This window comes from Taudactylus pleione, unplaced genomic scaffold (genome assembly GCF_031769625.1).
Source record: "Taudactylus pleione unplaced genomic scaffold, aTauple2 ptg000370l, whole genome shotgun sequence".
Classification (NCBI taxonomy): domain Eukaryota; kingdom Metazoa; phylum Chordata; class Amphibia; order Anura; family Myobatrachidae; genus Taudactylus; species Taudactylus pleione.
Window position 1 is genome coordinate 6953942 of NW_028284771.1, and position 22754 is coordinate 6976695.

Sequence of the window (22754 nt, forward strand, 5' to 3'; positions counted from 1 at the left end):
ATTTTGAAAATTACCTATTAATTGCTGTTTAAAGTCCTCCGAGGAGGAAAGATAGTCTGGAAAACGCCAATTATGTGAAAAGAGAGTAGGGGATTGTAAACTGAGAGAAAACCACACTGGAGCATGGTCAGATATCAGGATATCCGCTATCTCGGAATCTAACACTCTGTGTAGCAGGGGCTCAGAGATCAACCAATAGTCCAACATAGTTGTGCGGATGGGAAAAAAAAGTATATTCTCTGGACACGGGATGTAAGTGACGCCAGGGGTCTATCAACTGGAATGTGTCTATAAGTAACGATAGAGTGGGTGGTGTACCACGTCTAGACCCTCCCCCCCCTGAGCCACCTGAAGAATCTACAGCAGGTTCCATAGTCACATTAAGATCGCCCCCTAATATTAAAGTTCCTTCTGCCCAAACTTGTAAATTAGATTATATGTCTGAAAAAAGGATGTATTAGAACCAGGGGGAGCATAGATACATGCAAAAGTAAAAATGTCACCCTCTATCCGTATTTTCAGAAATAGGAATCTACCATTTGGGTCAGCTTTTTCATCTAATATCTCATAAGTAATACATTTGCTAAATAGAATAATCACCGCTTTGGTTTTAGTAGTGAAAGATGCGCTTTTAAATTATTTTACCCTATTGTCCCTAAGAGTATTTGAATCTCCTTGCTTCCAATGGGATTCCTGCAAAAATACCACATCTCGTGAGAGATGTTTTAAATGACGCAATATTTTTTTCCTTTTTATAGGGGTATTCAGCCCTTCAACATTCCATGTAAGGAATTTCAAGGTACTTTTAGTTAATGGCCTTTGTGAATCTGATGTATACATCAACCAATGCCGGCCCTAGGTGAAAAGTGTACATATTTATACCTATCGGTTCCTCTCGTCCAGTCCCAGCAAGCTGGACAAGGGAGGAAGATCTTGTAACACAATATATATTCAAGGGTACGCAATTTATAAACAAAAACTGCATTTAGCTAACAATTATTAGCAATTAAGAAAGATCTTCTGATCTTTTCCACCCTATTACTGACATACACATGGAATCTTCTTGTTTATTATTATGTAACCTAGAACTGCCTTACTATCAGTGTAGTATTTAACCGCATCCGGTTTGATGTCTGATTCTGCTGATATAGACTCTGCTATTTCTGCTGCTAGTACAGCTCCACACAGTTCGAGTCTTGGAATAGTGTGTTGAGGTTGTGGTGCCAACTTAGCCTTGCCTAGAATGAATCCAACCTGGCAAGCTCCCTTAGGATCTGTCACCTTTAGGGAAGCGACTGCAGCTATGGCCTTTGTTGAAGTATCTAAGAAAATACAAATCTCCTTGCGTTTTGCTACAATGAGTGACACAGAGCTGTAGCAACGTGGAACTTGGATATGCTCTAGGGAACATAAGGAATCTTTTCACATCTTCCATTCTTGTTTCCTTCCTAAAGAAAGTGGTGCGTCCCAGTCTTGTGAATCTGCTGAAAGCTCCCTTAGCAAAGACTTCCCTTGTATTGTTACTGGAGCTACAAATTCAAGTGTATAGTATACAAATTCAAGTGGGTCATAGAGACTGTTGACAGGACACCTCTTCAGGTGTATGGTCTGTCTTTCGTTGACAGTTGGAATGTGAAGGTGTCTGTCTTTATAAAAGAGTATCAACGCATAGATCGAAGTTCTTTAAATCCTTTGCATAATCCTCTGAGTTGAACACCTTTATAACTCGGGTACTGTTTGAAACTATCTTGTGAAGTCTCAAATTAGCAATATTTAACATTGCTTGAGCTCTTTTGAGTAGATGTATAGCTTCATCTTCAGTAGGCTGGAATTTAAGTCCAAAATCCCTTTCAGTGAATTGCCTAGTATCAGTGCCATATTCCATTTCTCCCTCTTGAGCTGTTCTTCTAAGTCCATAGGTAGCCACTGCAGGTGAAGGACTATTACCAAAAACATGCACTTTTATTTGGTATTCAATGATTTCATCATGCACATCGTTGTTGCAGTACCACCTTGAAATGTAGCACTTGAGTCAAATACCAACCTTATCTGAACTGGCTTTCGTGGATGGTACGCTCCGAAGATTAGGAGATTCCAACATTCTTCACACTTTTCAAGTGGAGGAGCTTGTTCTGCATGGCCGTTATCAAATGTTTTTCATAAAGGCTACAAATTGCTCTTTAATTTCTGAGTTATTTTCCAAGTTACGCCTCAGCACGTTGAATCTCAAAAACTTGTTTCTTATCTAGTTGAATTAAAAGGGAATGGGGCAACTCAACTATTTGATTGATCTTTGAAGAATTCTTAATCCATAATTTTTATAAATTCCTTGTCTTCCATTGAAGGTGCAGTTTTATTGTCTTTCTTCGTTGTCAGCATCAACAGAGAAACAAAAGACTGGGCGCTAATCAATGAATAGAATATTATAAATAATAGCAGCAAATTCACCCAATGGGCTTGTGTCTGCCCACTACTAATATAGAGATACCACAACAAGACAATGGTGATGCGCTAATAAACAAATAAATAATATACTACAGGTATGTAGTTCCCGAAATGGCAGAAAAAATTCTCAAGACACCACCTATATGATGATAATAATCTTTATAAAAATGGAATATGTCAGTACATATAATCACATTTACACTTATAAATAATCACATTTAACCAATATAGAAAGACTCAAATGCACTCCTGAGAATTTAAATATATAAAATATACTTCCTCTAATAGAAATTAATCACTGGATCTTTGATGCCTGGAACAGTCTCTTGTCAAATTAATGACATGTGGAAAATCCAATAATAAATATATAAAGCTCTTTCTGTATGATATAAGTGCGCACACTGTTATCCCAGTCTCTCACCACATCGATACCTAGTTGCAGAGTCCCATGAACAATCCTTTGAGTTTGGAAGGACACACCTCCTATGAAGCACACTCACGGTGGGCACTCCTGGTAAGTAGTGGGGGTCTAGTCGGTGATTTATGTGTGCAGCTGATAACCAAGGGAGTTTCCAATGCACAATCCCAGGCAAAGTAAGCTGTTCTGAGTCACAGCCGCTTGTATATATGTGCTGATGGAGCTTCCAGCTCCCTGCTAGAGGCTCAGTTTATTAGGCTTCCACAGCACAAGATCCCAGTTTCAGTAACGTGGCAGCAAAGCTACTGTAATATATAATCACTGGCAGGTAATTCTCTGACCGGTTTCGCTCCAATATGGGGGCTTTATCAAATACAGCATCACCAATACCTTCACCACCTTTCTCACATGTAGTAAGCTCTCTGTCAGTATGATTCACTTGACCTTGTTGAACTGTTGTGCATTGACGTTGTCTGGTATGTGCACCTTGTTAATACAAACATCACCCATTATTACCCATCCTAAGTAAAGTCTTTGGGCATAGGGTTCATTGTGAGGGCTGTTGCGTTGCTGACGAACTTTGTGTAACCCTCAGTATGTCTTTGCCAAGTAGAAGAAGAATTTTTACAGCATTATCCAATGGTGGGATGTAATCAGCAATATCTCTCCAGTGGGGGTGATGACATGCTATGTCAGATGTAGGGATCTCACTCCTGTTATTTGGCAATTGATCACACTCTATTAGTGTAGGAAGAGGAAGTTTTAGGCTTCCATCCACAGTCTCTATTATGCATCCACTTGCTCTTCTTCCTAATGTATATTTCATCCCAGCACATGTGTTTAGTGTGTATGGAGTGGGGTTCTCCCCTATGTTGAATAGGTAAAATAACTCTGATTTAGCCAAAGATCTATTACTTTGATCATCCAAAATGGTGTACATTCTGATGGATGTTTCGGAATGTTCTGTGAGATACACCTTGACCAGGCACCCTCAAAAATGATGTTTCATTTTGGGGGTGTAAAAAAAAAAAAAATAGGTAACACAGTTCAAAAATAGCAAAATTTATTCCAGAGGAGTTCCATTAAATGCGGCAGGTGTTATCTTCATTGCAGGAGTAACGGCAGGTGCATTTTTGCAGAATTTATAAATATCATTTTAGGGACTTAAAAATATACTTATCCCCATTTTCATGTACCCCAAATTTGATAGCAATAGTTATTTTTACAAAAGAAAAATCTAAGTGCTATTCTTCACCACTTCTTCATAGCGCACATATGCACCTGCCGCGGCTATTAGAAACCCCAACTTCCTTCAGCAGGTAAACATGGGGGTACGCATAGTGATCCCCCATGTCTAGACATTTTTAAGGGGGTCCCTGGAATATTTCCCGAAAATTCCCATTTTTTGGCGATATTTACCTTTCCGCCGGCTCCCGTTTTAGTTGATTTCTAATAGAAACCGGGCACGTGCCTGATACGTTATCCCCGGAAAACCACCGATGTGGAGCGAAAAGTCCAACACGGACTTTTCGCTCCAAATTGAATACCCCCCTATGTAGTACAATAATAGAAGTGCTTTGGATACTGGGCCTAATACAGACCCGCTCGCGAGTGCTGAGCGCTCGTAAGCGGGTCGATGTTGCCCAAGTGCGCATGTGCACGAGGGAGCCATCTCCATCATGTGCATGCACGACACCCGAATAACGACGGCCAAGCCGTCGTTATGGGTCTCGCACCAAAGGGGGCGTGCTGTCGATGGTGATTGACAGCACGCCCCCTTTGGTGGGCGTGCCGGGGGCGTGTCTGCCCAGACGGAACAGACGAACGCCTATTGTCTGGGGCCGGCCCCACTGACATCAGTAGTGATGTCAGTGGGAGTGCTTTTGGCTCTGATAGAGCCAAAAGCACTCCAGGGCTTGCGGCAGCGAGACCCTACCGCAGGGTCTCGTCGCAAGCCCGATGGTCGCGATGGTCTTGACCATAGCGACCATCATTTTGGCCGCTCGCTATAGCTGTGGGTGGTCACCCACAGCTATGCGAGCGGCCAGGAGGCCGCTCCAAAAAGGAGCAGGGACGGCCCTGAGCGTCCGGTTCTGAATCAGGGCCACAGTGCAATCGGAGTTACTTATATTAATGTATATCTCTCTTCTGTTATCTAGATTCCATCTTTCAGATATAATGTTTCAGTGTATTTAATTTGGTTTCAAGACATATTTTTATATTCATACATTGTATCTAATTACTATACAAAATCTCAGTATATATAAAAAGCTCAAATATGGTTTGAACCTTTATCGTGTTAGTGTAGATCATCTCCTTGGTACAAACTGTCTGTCTATACAGGTGGCCAAGGGTTTGTGGCAGATGGACAAAAAAAAGGGGGGGGGTGAAGGGGGGAGAGGAGAGGGATCATAGTATGGATAATGAGACCGGTCAGTCTCTAAAATCTATAAGTGATATTCTGTCCTAGAGCTATAAAAAGGAATTAAGTTCAATGGCTTCATTAAGAGCATCCGGATCTGAAGCATCTGTATTGTATTGTTAATTTCTTATCACTTTTAAGAAATACATCAATGTTTTTTTTTGTGATATCACATTGCTCAGTATAGCTATCCATGCTTTATTTTATATCTAAATTTAAATGTATAATTAACCTTATATTTAATTTTATAACCCTTTTTCATTAAGATTCTATTAAGACTTTGCGCTGTTCTATTGTTTTACTCGTGTCTATTGGATCTAATCAGGCAGCTACCTGATGTTTGAACAGCTGCAGTTTTAGTGTTTTTTTCCAATGTGCATATAGACATTTTTTTATATATACGGTTACTAGGAAAACTTGGACCCTATTACATCTCGCCCTCTGTATCCAACTCACTGTGAGCCGCGAAGGTGGATATGACACGTTCACCGCTAATTACATGCAGTGAAAGTTTACACTGCCCTGCAGTTTAAATGCGCATGCACATACAGAGGGCCGCTAAAAGCGGATCCCTCATCACATTCTGGAACCCTTCCAAAAGAATGGAGTGGGCAGTCAGGAACTAACTCCATATGGCATCAGTCTTCGCAAGCAAACTCTGAAAACTCTCTGATTTCAGAGTTTGTTAAATCTGCGGCAGTTACATCATGCCCCTGATGATGAATGGACCGTTACCTAAAACATGTGTGTTTCTTCATGTATGTAACAGGTCCGTTCTGCTTCATGAATATGCCCAAATGCCACAATGGCATCTTCCTACAACCTGGAAAAGGATAAATGTGAACAGCGCTGGAAAACTTAATGATATTACATGCATAAATATCGTATATACTGATGCAAAAAAATAAATTACGGAAGATCTATAATATCAAGGTAAAGAGATACTAAATTAAAATCAATAGAGCCTCAATGTATTATAATTAATAATCGGTATCTATATGGCTTGATTGAGAATCTCAATTTATTATAATATAAATCAATTAAAATAACATATATCATGAAAAGTAAGAAACAATCAAAGTTGCATGATGATAAACATACAAATAAATATCCAATAATAAATAAATAAAAAATAAAAATGATAAATAATGACCAAAAAAATAAGAAAATACTAAAAAAAACTATTGATGACCCAAAAAAAGTTAAAAAAGAATGTCCATATGAATATAAGTAGATATATGTAGATAAAAAGTTAATGGGAGAAATGGATCCCAGTAGGTGATTTCGCTTGAAGTGATATTGAGTATACACTATAGCAGCAATGGAATAGAAGTCACTGGTCTATATGTGTGAATCCGGAATATTATCCAGCTTGTATAGTTACCAGACTTCGTTAAGTATCCACAGCCTAGGAGTAATGCAGGTATTCTTGCACTGGCATGTTGACATTGAAAGAAGAAAATCTGGAAAGTAGTAAATGGTGCTGGTCCGGAGACAGGTCCACATAAAGATCCAAGTGCTGTCCTTAAAGTAAGGTGTCAAACGCGTTTCGCTGTGGTAGGCCCCACAGCTTCCTCACAGCAATATCCACACTGCTTCAATATGGGGCTTTATATACCCTTATGCAGATATTAATGATAATCAGCTGTGGCTAACAACAGTAACTAATCAATCAAGCCTTATAGAAAATATGGGTTCATTAACTCTCATACATTTGAATACACATAGACACATATTAGTGTCTCTTAAATAACTTAAAACTCATAAAATTAATCGGGTTTAGATGTCAATAATCAACTGATCACATTAAGAAACGGAGAGTGGCATCCGGTCACATGATGTCAACAGACGCCGCGTGATCCAGTGAACTCCTACTGTCTGTATCTAGCTTCCGTTACGAGGTACGACGACGGGTCACGTGATGTAAACATACACCACGTGACCTGACTCAGCACCGCTCAATGCTCTTGTCATATGCGAGCAAAGCGCCAAATCACGTGGTGTAAATACACATCACGTGATCGGATTGTATGCCATGCAATGGGCTAAGTAAATCAGTGTTTTATAAGTAGCAACTAAATCGTTCTAATTGTACAAATCAATAATCCTCCATATATCTAGTATTTGTTAAGTAATCCGAATATTCAATAAAGGAAGGCAGTTAGAAAAACATAAATCGCTCCCATCTAATGTTTAGGCATCCTATCACATGATGATAATTCTAAGCATGTAAGTAAATATAGAAATCAGAAGTTCATCCCTTATTATACATTCTTATGTCAAAAAGCATTGGTTACATGGCAATCATATAATTTATTTAAACAATTGGAATTTTTATATAGTATTATTAGAACCTATTCGGTAAGAGTAAAAAATTAACCAAATATTCTATTAATTATCTCATTTAATCCAATCTTCCTAAAATCTGCTGACTCATTAAGCTACTGTATGGCGCTTCCATGGAAAATCCTGAAATTCTGGGAGAAAAAGTAGAGATAAACCCTTGACCAGTTATGTATAGCATTAAAGTAAGGACTGTTGAATTCAAGGTTGTTAGATAATCAGCTTATACCCCCACTTAAAGCCAGCCTATGGCCTCCACGCAATTATATGAGTTAAAACTGTTTTACCCCTAAAAATGGCTGCCTTCACGGTGTGCAGACTCGGATACACTTTGAAAGCATCACTAGCAAGTTGCATTGAAAATAAATGGAACATTTGAGCTGCTGAACAGAAAGAATTAGATACCTGTAATTTACAAGCTCTACTTCTGCATTTACTGTAGGTACATTTTGAAAGCACGTTAATTGCGGCAGCTGAGCCGTACTCAGTTGCCCAGGGATGCTGGCACAGAATGGTAAGGGTCAGAGGCGGCTCCTATCCTGTTGCATGAGGGTGTCTGCTACTGCTGCTAGTCTGGCTGGCAGGGTCCTGGCACCTGCGCAATGAATCTGGCAGGCTCTAGGACCGGCGCATGCGCACAAGTGGCGGTGTCGCCGTGCATGCCCATAATACCGGCTTTTAGGGACTGCATTGGCTGCAGCCTCTAGAAGCTGTGTAGGGTTGCCCGAAAGGCAGAGCAGCCGCTCTCTGCTAAACGCAGCCTGGGCTGGCAGTCCCAGTGGGAAAAAACACCTCCCATGGGGCTGCCTAGCCTGTGCTTGACTGGCAGGTAGTACTTCCAATGGGAAGCCACTACCAGTCACAGTGCCTTTGCAGTCACGGACTGCACTGACTCACTGAGATGGCAGACTTTACTGGGGGGCTACAGCCTTGCAGCCCCTAGGTAAAACCTGCCACTGTAAGGGTTAACAAATAGCTTTGTCAGGCCAGTCTTTGCAAATGTGTGCGTGTGAGGGATGTCTTGCAGGCTTGCTTATTTGCAGTATTTGTGTACTGTGTAAAAAAAATATTTGAAAGAAAAAATGTAAAAAAAGAAAAAAAAGAAATTACAACTAATAAAACATTTTATTTAAATTTTTTTTTAAACAAAAGCAGTTATTAAAAAATAGCTTCAATCAATTAAAAAAATTATAATCGAACGAGCATTATGGTGGTGTAAGTAATTATATGATACTTTTTAAATACTGTAAACATACCCACCAGCTATGATCAACCTCTCAACCATCTCGATTTTGACGGGACAGTCCTGCTTTTTGGGCATTTTCCGTGATCCCACCCACAGGCAACAGTGTCACTCTCTCACCTGCAGCTCTGCATAGCAGAAAAGTGGTGAATGAATGTTGCACATGTGTGTGGCAACTAAACAGAGGGGCTTGGAAAGCCCTGAGCAAGCCACCAGCATGACGTGCAATGTGGGTGTATCAAGTGGTCACACCACAAACGTTATGCACAATGGGGACGTGTCATGTGACCGTGCACGCTGCGAAGGCGCTCACAATGCACAATGCAAAGGCGCTCACAATTTCCCCAATTCCCCCTCACAAATGTTGGGAGGTATGTATGGATGTCGTTGACAATAGCAGTGTTATCACCAGCAGTTACCCTTTCATTTATAGGTCTGAATGGAAGTCCTGCTGCCTGAGAATGTAGACTTCTGTCTGTAGTTTAGATCAAATCTACAAGTAGCTATATTAAAAAAAATAACCTATTAATTATTACCGAGTCACTTTTGGAGACAAAAATCAGCTGTTCCCCACATAGTCCTTGGAATCAAAAGTGTATTTGGGACCTGCTATTTATATTTATCACCAATTATTTGCAGGATGTCCCCCTAAAAAACTCAATTTTTTTTTTGGGTAGGGGGTTAGATAGGCTACACATTGTAACATTTACCACACTTGCACAGTAGCACGCTGGAGTCTTGAAGGAGAACTGAAGCGATCGCATTAGCAGTAACTTCCCTTCTAACAGATGGCAGGACCTGTGCCTGCATGTGTATTTTTAATACAATTCAGGTTATCCTTAATTTCTTATATCCATGATAAGCGGTGATAAGAAATTATAATTATTGGGCCCTAGTGCCCTATAATAAATATGCGCCTTAGTTTAAAAGTAGACAAGTCACTTAGACAGTGGATGCAGTTATTTTGTGTGTTGAACTAATATGCATGAGAATATAATAATGAATGTATCAATTCAGTAGGAGCTGAATATTAGTGAGGCGGTATGTCAGTGATGTCATTGGTTCTTAGCCAATTAACAGACTGCATACAGTATTGATCCAGCCTACAAATGGATACAGTACATCCAATGTACTGTTGTAGGTCAGTGACAGGTCCAGTTTAGGGTTAGTGATTCACCATGGAACTCTTTTTCAGCCTAGGGAACTCAGCCAAGATATGCTGCACTTTCCTTTCCATAGTGAGCTATACATGAGTTGAGTTTGTGTCACACGAGCAGTGATGAAGTCTATGGAAGTGGCCAACATAGTTCAAAGAGCGTGCAACAGAATCTCAGAGGTAGGGCTGCCTGTGCTCCGTTCCTATGGCTATGATGTGTAGGAACGGGAGTTTCCATGTGCCCTTAGTTGCAGACATAACGGTATACTGTACCTCCCTCTGAGGATTCTAATGAGGCCAACAACTGGATGGACACAGTACACATTGTGCATGAAGGAACAGTATACAGTTCATACGCTTTTAGAATTGTGTGTGCAGAGCATTTCATAGACCTGATCTAGTTGTTCTTTTCTGTACTTTCTTGCATGACTATGATTTCACTCAGCCAGAGGGTCTCACCAAGTATTGGCCTATAAGGGCATATTCAGGGTAAACTAAAGTTTTTATGTTTTTGCAGCATTTAAACTTACTAATCAGTGTAGAAGAAAATGGCAACATTTAGTTTTGATTGACATTCTGCACGCAATTTATATAATACAGTCTCCTCATGCATTAAATTCATATTCTATTCTTATTTTTAAATATATTCAGTTACAATTATGTCTGGAATTCATTCTTTATATATGAGCATATACTTCTCTGTGCGGAAAGCTGTAATACGATGTAAACTGATACTGAAATAGATTACGTCCCAAACTTTTTGTCTCGTTTTGCAAAAAAAAACGAATGAAGAAATTTTAACTTCTTGATATATATACAAGTTAGAGGAGAAAGAGTTTTGAGCAGGTTATTGCCGTGTGACACTGAAAACTACAGTCCAATGATTAATGTTTCCCGTGAAGATGGCCTAAATATATGCGCTGCCGATGACCCTCCTCATCTCTGCGGCATAGTAAATAAGACGTACTGATTTCTTTATTTCTTTAAATGCCCTGAATACAGAATAGGCCTTAACAAGGAATGAAGATCCCTCTGGCATCTGTGCCACCTATTGAAAAATAAAAAAGATAATTAAACTTTATTTTGTTTGCAGACTATGGTAATAAAGAAGAATTGGAAACGATCAAGTAAGGTAATTTGTGGCACATATAGTTAATCACAATTACGATTTGCCAGCTTATAATAAAAAAATAATAATAATATAGCAAAATGGTTGTTTGTTGTACTCACACATGGGCATGTTTCCCTATCCACTATACAAGTAACAGTGGTCGCTAACACACAAAGGGCCTGGTTCAGAGATGGACCCAATGTTGATGTCGGACGCAGTGGAAATTTTTCTTTGCCGTTATGTATCAAAGCCGCACTGCTCATGTGCAGCGATCAATTCGTGATGGCGTTCAAGAGGATTTATTAGCAAAGTGAGATACTGGTAGTCAGCATTTGGGGGAGGTAACGGGAGTGGTTACAAAAACGCAGGCATGTCGGGACCGTTTTCTGGGCATGCTCTAGTGTAGGGATGGGGAACCTGAGACCCAGGGGCCGTATAAGGCCCCGGAAACATTTTGTCTGGCCCTCGATGCTTTTATCTGCTAGCCTCACTTGGCTTACAGGGTGCCTAGAATGGCACCCTGCAGCCAGAATCCATCCTCAGGATGCCCCACGCATTGCTGTAATCACCGGTGATAGTGGCCCCGCCCCCGTGTGACATCACATGGAGGGGGCATGGCCTGTACCAGGCCCGCGAATAATGTTATATATATCAAAATGGCCCTCGATAGAAAAAAGGTTCCTCACCCCTGCACTAGGAGTCTCTGTGAAGTGGAGGATAACATGTATCGGATCCGTACTGAACGTCTATGTCTCTCCGGTGTAAATTCACCGGAAATATCACGGCTTTAGTCATAGACGTTCAGTACGGATCCGATACATGTTATCCTTGCACTTGTTACAAAGTCTGTTTGAACTGGCATAATAGCACCTGGTTTCTTTTACAAATTTCTTGTATACATTTTTAGGCTAATATGGCTATATTTATTGTAAGTCATGTGATGTAGAACTCATATTTATTATTAATGATAAATTAATGTATTATGACTATTGTATTTTTAATCTATTTTTCAGACATGTAAAATGTATTCATTTAAAAAGGAAAGCGTCTTGTTCTATTTCTGCCATGCCAAGGTGTTTTTATAATTATATTTATTAAGTATTCACTTTTTATACAATTAGCATAACATCATTGTGGTTATTACTATAGGGGCTTGTTTATAATTTTTTCAGAGCTAACACAGGCTCTTTAGGTGTTGACGCTGGTATTATATTTATATTTATTATTTTTTATATTTTTTATTAGACCCAGATTCTTCTGTTGGTTTTGGGACATCTCTGAATCTGGCTCACTGATCTAATCACTAATTAGTACACCAGTTCTCCTGATAATAGATCATGAAAACAGATGTCATTATGAGGAAGGTTACTTCACCAGAATATGGTGGAGAACCAATGACCTAATGTATCTATATGTGCTAATGGAGACCAATCTCATCCCTAAGTTGCCACAAGCAACACTGATTATAGGAAACTGTGCATGCCAGAGGCTAACAAGGTACCCACCTGTGACATTGTTGGGTTTTTGGGTAGTACATAAGAGAAAATATGTGGGCCGTGGTTTCAGTTTATACTTTATTAGGTAATTTTACCAGTGTGATGGTTACACCAATAGGAAAATCCTTAAGAGAGTGATTGTTCCTAATTGGAACTGTGCACTCCCATACAAGTATAAATGAGGAGTGCTTGATTGGATATGGAGTGTTTAAAGGCGGATACACACTAGTTAATATGCTCATTTCCTCCTGGAACTCCTACTCTCTCCCGGGCAAATGACATTGGGCATACACACTGAACAATATCGTTAACGATAACGTTCAGTGATGTCACCCTGCCACATCCCCGAACTTGCAGAATCTGACGATATCATCAAATTGTCCTGCAAGTTCAGACGATGGAAGACATCGTTAACGATCCACGAGAGTGCACATCGTTAACGATATCTGCCGCTGATTGGCATTACACCCTGGTCAGTTTGGGTCTGGTGCTGGTTTTAAATATAGGGGGACCCCTACGCTTCTCCCCCCGATATTTAAAACCAGCACTGGCCCTGCAGCCAGGTGCTGATTCCTAAATTATGGGGGAACCCTACTCGTTATTTTCCCCGTAAGTTTAGGAACCAAGACAGGCTGAGCAGCCCAGGGCTGGTTGGGCTTTTGGGGGGGACCCTACGTTATTTTTTTTTTTAACAAATTAACCCTTCATTTACTATTTACAGGCTGAAACATACATGGAACACACTGATCTGTGCATGTTTGTGCCAAGCTCGCAGCTCACAGGCAGGTGAATTGATTTCACAAATTTTTACAGGAGTATTGTCCGTTCTCATGAGAGTTTAGAAACTCTCATCTTGGTAAATTCCCGAATCCTATCTTCACTAGTGAAAAGTTATTTGATTTTGGCCGATGGTCAAGTGAAGAGAGTTTGCTAACTCTCCAGAATTTTCCCATGGCAAAGTAGATGTCTCACCCGAGTTTGATATTAGTAAATTTGCGAGTGGAAAAAAATGCCCAAACTCTCCAGAGAATGCTAACTCGACCAAACTCGAATCTTAGTAAATTTACCCATGAGAGTCTCCAACAATCACACCAGCAATATCGGGGTTGATACGTATTCTCCTAGTAAGTGGTTGTATGATAAGTGCAAAAATAAAGGGCGATAAAGGGCATCCTTGTCGGGTCCCATTGGTTATAGAAAAAGGATCTGAAAGTAATCCTCCAGCAAGAACAGCAGCATTAGGATTAAAGTAAAGGGCCTTAATGGCTTGTAAGAATTTACCTCTAAAACCAAAAGCATTAAGTAAGCATGTGTATCATAAATGGCCAGGAAACCCTATCAAAGGCCTTTTCCGCGTCCAGAGCAAGCACAAGAGAAGGAAGTTGGTTTGTATTTATATAGTGAATAATGTCCACTGTACGTCTGGTGTTATCAAGTGCTTGTCTAGACGGGACAAAGCCCAGCTGATCAGGGTGAATAAGGTTGGGTAATAGGGGATTGAGCCTAGTTGCAAGAATCTTGGCAAAAATGTTCAAATCGGCAGTAAGTAGTGAGATAGGTTGATAATTAGAAGCCAATGAGGCGATCCTAATTTGGTTTGGGAATGACTGAGATAATGGCTTTAGTAGTAGATGGGTGAAAGGTTTCACCATCTAAAATTTGGTTAAATATCTCAGTTAGGTGTGGGATTAAGGAGTCTTGGAACGTTTTATAGTAGGATATTGTGAATCCATCAGGGCCAAGCGCCTTGGAGGGTTTTTGTGTTTTAAGGGCAGGGCAGGTTTCCTCCTCAGTAATAGGAAGTCCAAGTGTTCTCCAACACCTGTGAATCAATACAAGGAACACCACAGGAAGAAAGGTAGTCAACAAGTTTGTAAATTAATACTAGTGCCCGCATTGGTTGAATCTGTGAGGTTATACAATTGGTCATAATAGGTCCTAAAGATAACATTTATGGCAACTGGGTTATATTGAGAGTCACCATTCCCATCTCGTAGGGCCTGAATGGCAGTTTTAGCTTTCCGGGATTTTAATCTGTTGGCCAATAATGTGTCCGCTTTATTACTTTTTATTTAAAAGCATTGATTAAGCCAGCGGAGGGATTTCTGGGTTCTTTCAGATAGAAGGGCATTAAGGTAGTTTCTAGCTGATGTGAGTGTTTTGTAAAGAAGAGGAGAAGGATTGCATTTGTGGGAAGTTTCTAAACGCTTAACTTCCTCGGTTAAAAAAGCAGTCCCCCAGTTATTTTTTCAGGCAATAAGATGTCTGACATCTTGTTGTATCTTGTTCCAACAAGCTGGAAAACAAAACATAAAGTAATGGAGGTTAATTCTAGGTTCTCTCTGATACTCTCCATCTCTCAGTACTTTCTCTCAGTTTTCTTTGGCATTTTCACTCCCAATAATGTCAAGAGCTTCGTGTTTTTCTGGACTCAGGGGCTGCAGGGATTTTCAGTATGTACCCCAGGTTCAGATGTCTCCCTACCTCCCACATTGCATCTTATGATGTTTTCAGTAAACAGCAGGCTAAGAGACTTTCTCCAAATAGTCCCCGAGGTGGGATGTACTCACCATCTCGGCAGTCGGGATGCCGGCGCTGGAATCAGCAGTCGGAATCCCGGATCCAAAATCCCGACAACCAGCAACCCGTTGGTAAGCATTAGGGTTAGGGGAGGGTTAGGCATTACGGGGAAGGGTTAGGCTGTGGGAGGGGAGGGTTAGGCTTCGGGAAAGGTGGGTTATGGTTAGCGGGAGGGTTAGGGTTAGCGCACTTACCTAATTGTGTTGGGATTCTGACTTTCGGGATACTGCTGTCAGTATTCTGTCAGTACGTTGGAATCCCATACCCAATCCACTGAGATTGTGCTATCAACTTAGTTCATAGAAAAGTACCACTATTTATACCTGAAACCCAACTGATATCTGAGTACATTAAAGAAATTTTGGAACATGAATTAATAAGGAAATCTACAGAAGGTGCCGCATTCTTCTATGTAGGAGAAAAAGATTTAGGTCTTCATCCCTGAATTGATTTCAGAGGCCATAATAACTGTAAAATTAGGTTGCCATTACCTCTCATTTCTGAGCTTTTTAATTATCTCAAAGTTGCAAAAATATTCACTAAACCAAACTTGCAAGGTGCTAATAACCTTATCATAAAGCCTGGAAACCAATGTAAGACTGCATTCAATACCAAGGAAGAGCACTATGAATATTTGGTGATGCTTTTAGTTTTGAGCAATGCACCTACCGTTTTTTACAGTTTAATGAAGGATTTATTGAGTGATCTTTTGTATTAAAATGTTGTCTATTTGGATGCTAATATATTCTAAAATGTTTTCTGCTCACTATCTTCATGATTATGAAGTTTTTAACTGTTTCCGAAAAATCTACAGCAAGTTAGAGAAGAACCTCTTCAAACGAACAACTGTTCCCTTCCTTGGTTAAATCCTTTCTGGTCAGGACTTGCAAATGGATCTCAATGAAGCCTAGGCCATCCTGAACTGGCCTCAACCATCTGGTCTCAATGATTAATTGGCTTTGCCAACAATTGCAGGCAGTTCATCATGGGGTATTTTTTCTGTAAAAACTTTCATCACTGCTCTTACCCATAAAGGAGCTGATCCCAAAGTTTGGTCATGTGAAATATCAAGGATTTTAACAGTTTAAATAAAGAAAGCTTTCTTCTTTTTAGAGGTGGGTGCATCCCCTTAAGGAGCAGATACAGTACTCACTGTCAGTTTGATGATAAACTTTAATGCTGTGGCTTCTTTTCAAGGATATTTTGGTATACAGAGAAAAAATATTAGATTGGTAATAAATATCTACTAGTCGTTAAGTAAGCTCTGGAGGAACGGTGCCACCTTCTGGTATTATTTATTTATTAACAGTTTCTTATATAGCGCAGCATATTCCGTTGCGCTTTACAATTGGATACAACATTAATAGAACAAGACTGGGTTGTAAGAGATTGACACAAAAGTTAAGAGGGTCCTGCTCGCAAGTTTACAATCTATAGGGAAATAAATGTTGATACACAAGGACAGGTGCTACTTATTGCAAATCGGTCCAGCCAGATTTCAGAGGTTCCTGGTGAGCTGTATGATCCAGTCACACAGGAAAGTTGGCCTAGGGTCAGGAGGATGTGAACGAAAAGACTATTGACTACGGGATGATCAGACAACTATCAGATATTGTCTGATCGACCTGCATGTGCTGGATGTCCGATATCGAACAGCAACATGCACCAACCCCCCATCGCCTATTAAGACCGGCGATTAATGATCGCGGGTCCTATAGTAAACAGGCTAACCTGGTCGATATCGACCAGGTTGGCCTGAATGCACGGGTGATGGTCGATATCGACCATCCATGTCCACGCATCGACCATTGTTTGGCCATTTGAAGGGGCCAGAAACTGGTCGATTTGAACGATAACGATATATCGATATTGTTATCGTTCAAATCGACCAGCGAAATCTGACTGTGTGTATGTGAGGTTATGTGTGGACTGAGAGAGGTGATGTAATTGGATATGGAAGCTAGGAAGGTTGTGTGGGAGCTTCTGGAATCTGATAAGCTTATCTGAAGAGGAGAGTTTTCAGGGAACGCTTGAATGTATGAAGACTAGAAGAAAGTTTTATTGTGCGTGGAAGGGCATTCCACAGGGTGGGTGCAGCCCGAAAAAAGTTTTGTAACCGTGAATGGGAGCAAGTAATGCATGTGGATGAGAGACGCAGATCTTGTGCTGAGCTAAGAGGTTGGCTTGGGAGATAATTTGAGATGAGTGAAGAGATGTATGTTGGTGTGGTTTAGTTAATAGCTTTATGTGTACGTGTAAAGACCGGTAGCCAATGGAGGGACTGACAGAGTGGATCAGCAGACAATGAACGTTTGTTGAGAAAGATCAGCCTCACAGCTGCATTCATAATGGATTGTAGAGGCAAGAGTCTGTTCTTTGGGAAGACCAGTAAGGAGACTATTGCAATAGTCTATGCGGGAAATAATAAGTGCATGGATTAGAGTTTCTGCAGTGTCTTGTGTAAGATATGGTCGAATTTTGGCTATGTTTTTTAGATGTATGTAACAGGATTTTGAGATAGATTGAATGTGGGGAACAAAGGACAGTTCAGAGTCAAGGATGACACCTAGGCAACGAGCTTGTGGGGTTGATTGTCGAGTTCTCAACACTGATAGAGATATCAGGTTGGTAACTACTATTGGCCGGTAGAAATATAATTAATTCGGTTTTAGCTATATTGAGTTTGAGGTGGCGAGATGTCATCCAAGATGAAATGGCAGAGAGACATTCAGCAACACGGACCAGCACAGATGGTGACAAATCTGGGCAAGATAGGTAGATTTGAATATCGTCCACGTACAGATGATACAGAAAACCAAAAGAGCTGATTAGTTTGTCAAGAGAGATACAGTACGAGCAGTGTTCTCGTTACCATTGCCACCGATCATAAGAACTTACTTTACCTACAGTCTTTTCAACTCTTGAATTTTTGACATACTATCTATACATGAACTAGCATGGGAAGCAGATTTGGGACATCCATTGGGCGATGATACTTGGGAAATAATATGTCTCGCTATTTCTAAATGTTCTCTTAGTGTGGATATTCGAGAAAAAGTTTTTACTAGATGGTATTTAGTACCAGAACGCTTCCATTAAATGTTTTCTAATACTTCTGACCTGTGTTGGAGACAATGTGGCCAAGCATTTTTTCATACTTGGTGGACCTGCCCTAAAATTATTCCATTCTGGAACATGGTCTGCTTCCTCATATCATCAGTTTGTAACCCTACCTTTCTCTCTCTCCCCTGCCAACTTATTACTTTGCACCCCAGTTGATCAGGCATCCAAAAACACTAACAACTGGATCCTTCACATCTACTGTGCAGCCAAATATCAATTGGCACGTAATTTAAAAAATCCTGATACTCTAATTCATCAAGAACTCCTGAATAGAATCTGGTTTATATCTAAGATGGAATGCACTACTAGTCTTTTGAATAATACAGTGGAGAAGTTTCACTCAGTTTGGTCTCCCTGGTACTCCTCCCAAGCGGTTACCCTTCCCAGCTCTGCGAACCGTTATCCATAATTTCACTCCTGTTTACTTTCTGTGTGTGTCCCCAGCTCGCTTATACTCCTTCCTTCCCTTCCCCATCTTCTTCCTCTTCTTTTTTCCCTAATTTCCTACTGTTCTACTTTATTTTTTATCTAATTTATTTTCAATATTTCCATCGATATTTAGGATGTTGTCCTTTTCAACTTTTATATTGTTTTATATTGTTGAGGAATCTTTATCTATTGTGTTTATTTTTTATTTTAATGTGACGTTTTTATTGCTGAATATGTTGCTATATGGTTCCTCTATATATGTACTGTTTTCATTTTCTATATGGCCATACTGTTTTGTTGTCTATCTCTACAAATCTAATAAAAGATTAAAAAAAAAATAATAATAACTGAGGGACTGCAGTCACAGGTGATGCTGTGTACAGGGTGCTCCAACTGGTGCCGTAGAGTAAATACAATTGCATGTTAGGAGATCCCAACTAGTAGGAGAATCAGAATCGTTAGGGTGGGATGGAATAGATTTTCTGCTGCAATTACTGATGTGACCAAGGGCATGATTCAGAAATGGACGCTATTTTTAATTCTGCACATGGGCCCTGGACGCATCAATGGAAGCATATTGGAATTACATGGAGTGGCTGGGGGGATGTCTTTCATTGGCGAGTGTATCGGGGCATGCCAATGTCAAGGAATGCCTCAAAATGCAGTTCCACTGGCACCGGCGACCAAGCACAGACGGACATTCTGAACAACCATAGGGTCTTCCAAATGACTGATCAATGGTGCCCCTATGTGCTCGAATCAGCAGGCTCGTGCCACACCCAGTGGTGGTCTAAATAGGTTGCACATCAGCCATGGCATTAGCATAAAGACTCAGGAGTGGCTAATACTTTGTACCCGCTGCTACTGCATTACCGTCCAACTAGGAATCGGACCCCAAGTGTTTATTCTTCACTGTGTTGTATGATATAACGACAAAGAAAAACAACTGTGTATAGAGAATTTAAATAAATACATATATTATATTTATTCAAGAGGATAACTTGGTGCCCATTATTTTTGTCAGATATATCTGTGCACCATTCCACCTACCACACCTGTGTATTATTATTTATTCAGATCTGCATGTGCGGTATTGTGTGCCCCATACACCCGACAGAGAGAGAGAGAGAGACCAAGCTAATGCTAAGACATATAGTGGCAGTGCTAGTAATGATATATTATCCCTATGTAAAGACAACTTAACTGAATGATTTTGTTGTGGTCATTATTGGATTTATATTTCTGCAGAGTTAATTTAAACTTGCACCACAAGGAACCGAGACGAATTGTCCTTTCTCATTTTGCCCAAGCACTGGTGCCACTAATGACTTGTGTCTGTTGAGAACTTATTTCTCCTGACACTCCGATAATGTAAGATAGTATTTACTGCTGGAATGAAAGGGATAAATAGCATTCTTCTGGACGGTGAAAAAGTAATTGCTGTTCAGCTCTGGTTTAGTCTGTAGCAAATGTCTGTAGCAAATGTGTTATAATTCTGAAACCATATATCTTCCTGCCATCCCAGATGCAGAAAGAACGTGATCATTTCTGAAAGTTAATGTGTTTGGGTATAAAGTTATTTATACACTTAATAATCCAGGTCTCAGTGGAAGCCAAGACATCCTTTAAATATATATTGTTTCACAAATAAATATGTTCAGCAGTTTGAATAGAGTGGATATGACAATCTGAAACTGTGCAAAACGCTGTGGCTGCAATTGGGACACTAGCAGGAATGTTGTGGTGACATATAAATGACCTTTCCTATAGTATTTTTGAGTGTCATAAAGATATATTTGTTTCTAAAACATTAGTGTTTTAATACGTGAAGTATTGACTTGTGTAAGTTGTTGTGTGTAATCACCTGTTTAGTCTTCTCCCTTATTAGCTAGTGACAGAAGCAATCTTTCTTCTTAAGCTATGGAAATGACTGTTGCATCTGTCTCCTACATCTTTACACAAACTACCAATTTATATTTTTCCATTCTCAATTTTCTTAGTTTGCACAAGGTTTCCTTCTGTTAGCATTATTTACTATCCTCTTTAAGAAAGGGCTTCTGCCTATCCATCAAAGCCCCCCGGTCAGTGATACCTGTTGACGGTCTCTTCCTATCCGGCGGTCCTCCAATTTTTAATCGACATCTCAAGATGGCAATAGGAAAGGAAAGTTGCTGGTAAAAATGCTTTACAGTATTTAAATAAAGCATTTTTTACATTGAAAAGGGTTGGGAATGGGGTGCCGGCGCTCAGGATCCCGACCGTCAACATCCAGATGCTGGTATCAAGACAGGGTTAGGATACCAACACCTGTCGGTTGGTATCCTAACCCTTCTCCTACTCCTAACCCTCCGTCCCCGATGCCTATACCTAACCTACCCCCCTAGTGCCTAAACTTTACCTCCCCCTCCCCACACCCTAAACCTAACCCTCCCCGCTAGTGCCTAACCCTAACTCTCCCCATAGTGCCCATCCCTCCCCCTAACCCCGCTACTTACCTTTAGGATGCCGGTGCCGGGATTCTGAAAGGTGTCAAAATCCTGATGCCGGGATCCAGACAGGGTTAGGATACCGACACCCGTCGTTAGGTATCCTAACCCTTTTACTTCCCCTAACCCTCCCTCCCCGGTGCCTAAACCTAACCTCCCCCCTAGTTCCTAAATCTAACCTCCCCCTTGACACACCCATTAACCATAACCCCCCCTAGAACCTAACCCTCTCCCTAACCCCGCTACTTACCTTCAGGATGACGGTGCCGGGATTCTGAAAGGTGTTCTAAGTGCCGGCATCTACTTTGCCGGGATATAGACCGGATCCCATTGAAAGATATTAATATTATGGGGGGTTTTGTTACTGGAAAGTGAAACTATTGCACATGCATGAGACAGTAATCTCAGTCACACATGCCCTTGTGCCTCTACAGTCTACACTGGTCTGGATAAGCAATAAGCTCAGCCTTACCACTGCCAGCCAGTATCGATGGGGAGATGACTGCCCCTCAGCTGCCTTGATGAAGTTATATTACTGAATTGCGCATATAGAAAATCGTTGCTATTACCGCATATGGTAAATAGCTAGATGAAGAAATTAACTTTGTCAATCATCCGTACTCTATGCTTTCGTCAGCATACTTACCAATGTTCTACAATTGCCGCCATCATAGGAGTTGAAGTTCCACAGGTGTGAGGATTAGGGGGCATGGTGCTGTGAACTGGATCATCACATCTCTGCCCCCTGCTACCCAATGCTATGATTGTACCATTGTTGAGGCTGGGGATAGTAACATGATGAGACGGTGGATTGTGAATTGATTCATCAAGCCCCAGGAGCACACACTTCACTGGGGAAGTGGTTGGAATCCAGAAGGCTGGTCTGACTGGGGAAGTGGTTGGAATCCGGAAAGCTGGTCTCTGCTGGTCTCACTGGGGAAGTGGTTGGAATCCAGAAGGCTGGTCTACTTTCCCGGGAGTCCGGGCCAGCTGCCTGAAATTCGTGCCATTTTTTCTCCTAAAACAACTGAGATGAGAGTAAGGAGACATGCCTTTATTACAAGTGGCACTTTTTTTTTTTTTACGCTAGGAAAAGTGTACTCAGAAATGCACATCTCCCACTGGGAGGTCTAAAATGCATCCCATAAAAGGTTTAGGACAATTACCGGCCATCAAAAGCTCAGAGCTGGTGCAATATTACAGTTCTTTCGTATCTCACTTTAATAATATCACTCATCAAAATTAAATGTAATATTTGCAGATGACCTACAGTCAGGTGCATAAATATTGGGACATTGACAGAATTTTCATATTTTGGCCTCTATTCACCACCACAATGGATTTGAAATTAAACAAACAAGATGTGCTTTAACTGCAGACTTTCAGATTTAATTTGAGGGTAATTACATCCAAATCAGATGAACGGTGTAGGAATTACAACGGTTTCTATATGTGCCTCCCACTCTTTAAGGAGCCAAAAGTAATGGGACTATCAACTCAAA

The 22754-nt window shown here is 40.6% G+C and overlaps 1 protein-coding gene across 3 annotated transcripts in view; it reads left to right on the plus strand.

Moving 5' to 3' along the window:
- MCTP1 (multiple C2 and transmembrane domain containing 1) overlaps positions 1–22754 on the plus strand; it is a 1010275-nt gene that overhangs the window by 509115 nt on the left and 478406 nt on the right. For all 3 annotated transcript variants that reach the window (XM_088444636.1, XM_088444637.1, XM_088444638.1), the window contains one exon: positions 11121–11159. In XM_088444636.1, coding sequence (XP_088300762.1) covers positions 11121–11159 — 39 coding nt within the window. The remainder of the gene's footprint in view (positions 1–11120; positions 11160–22754) is intronic.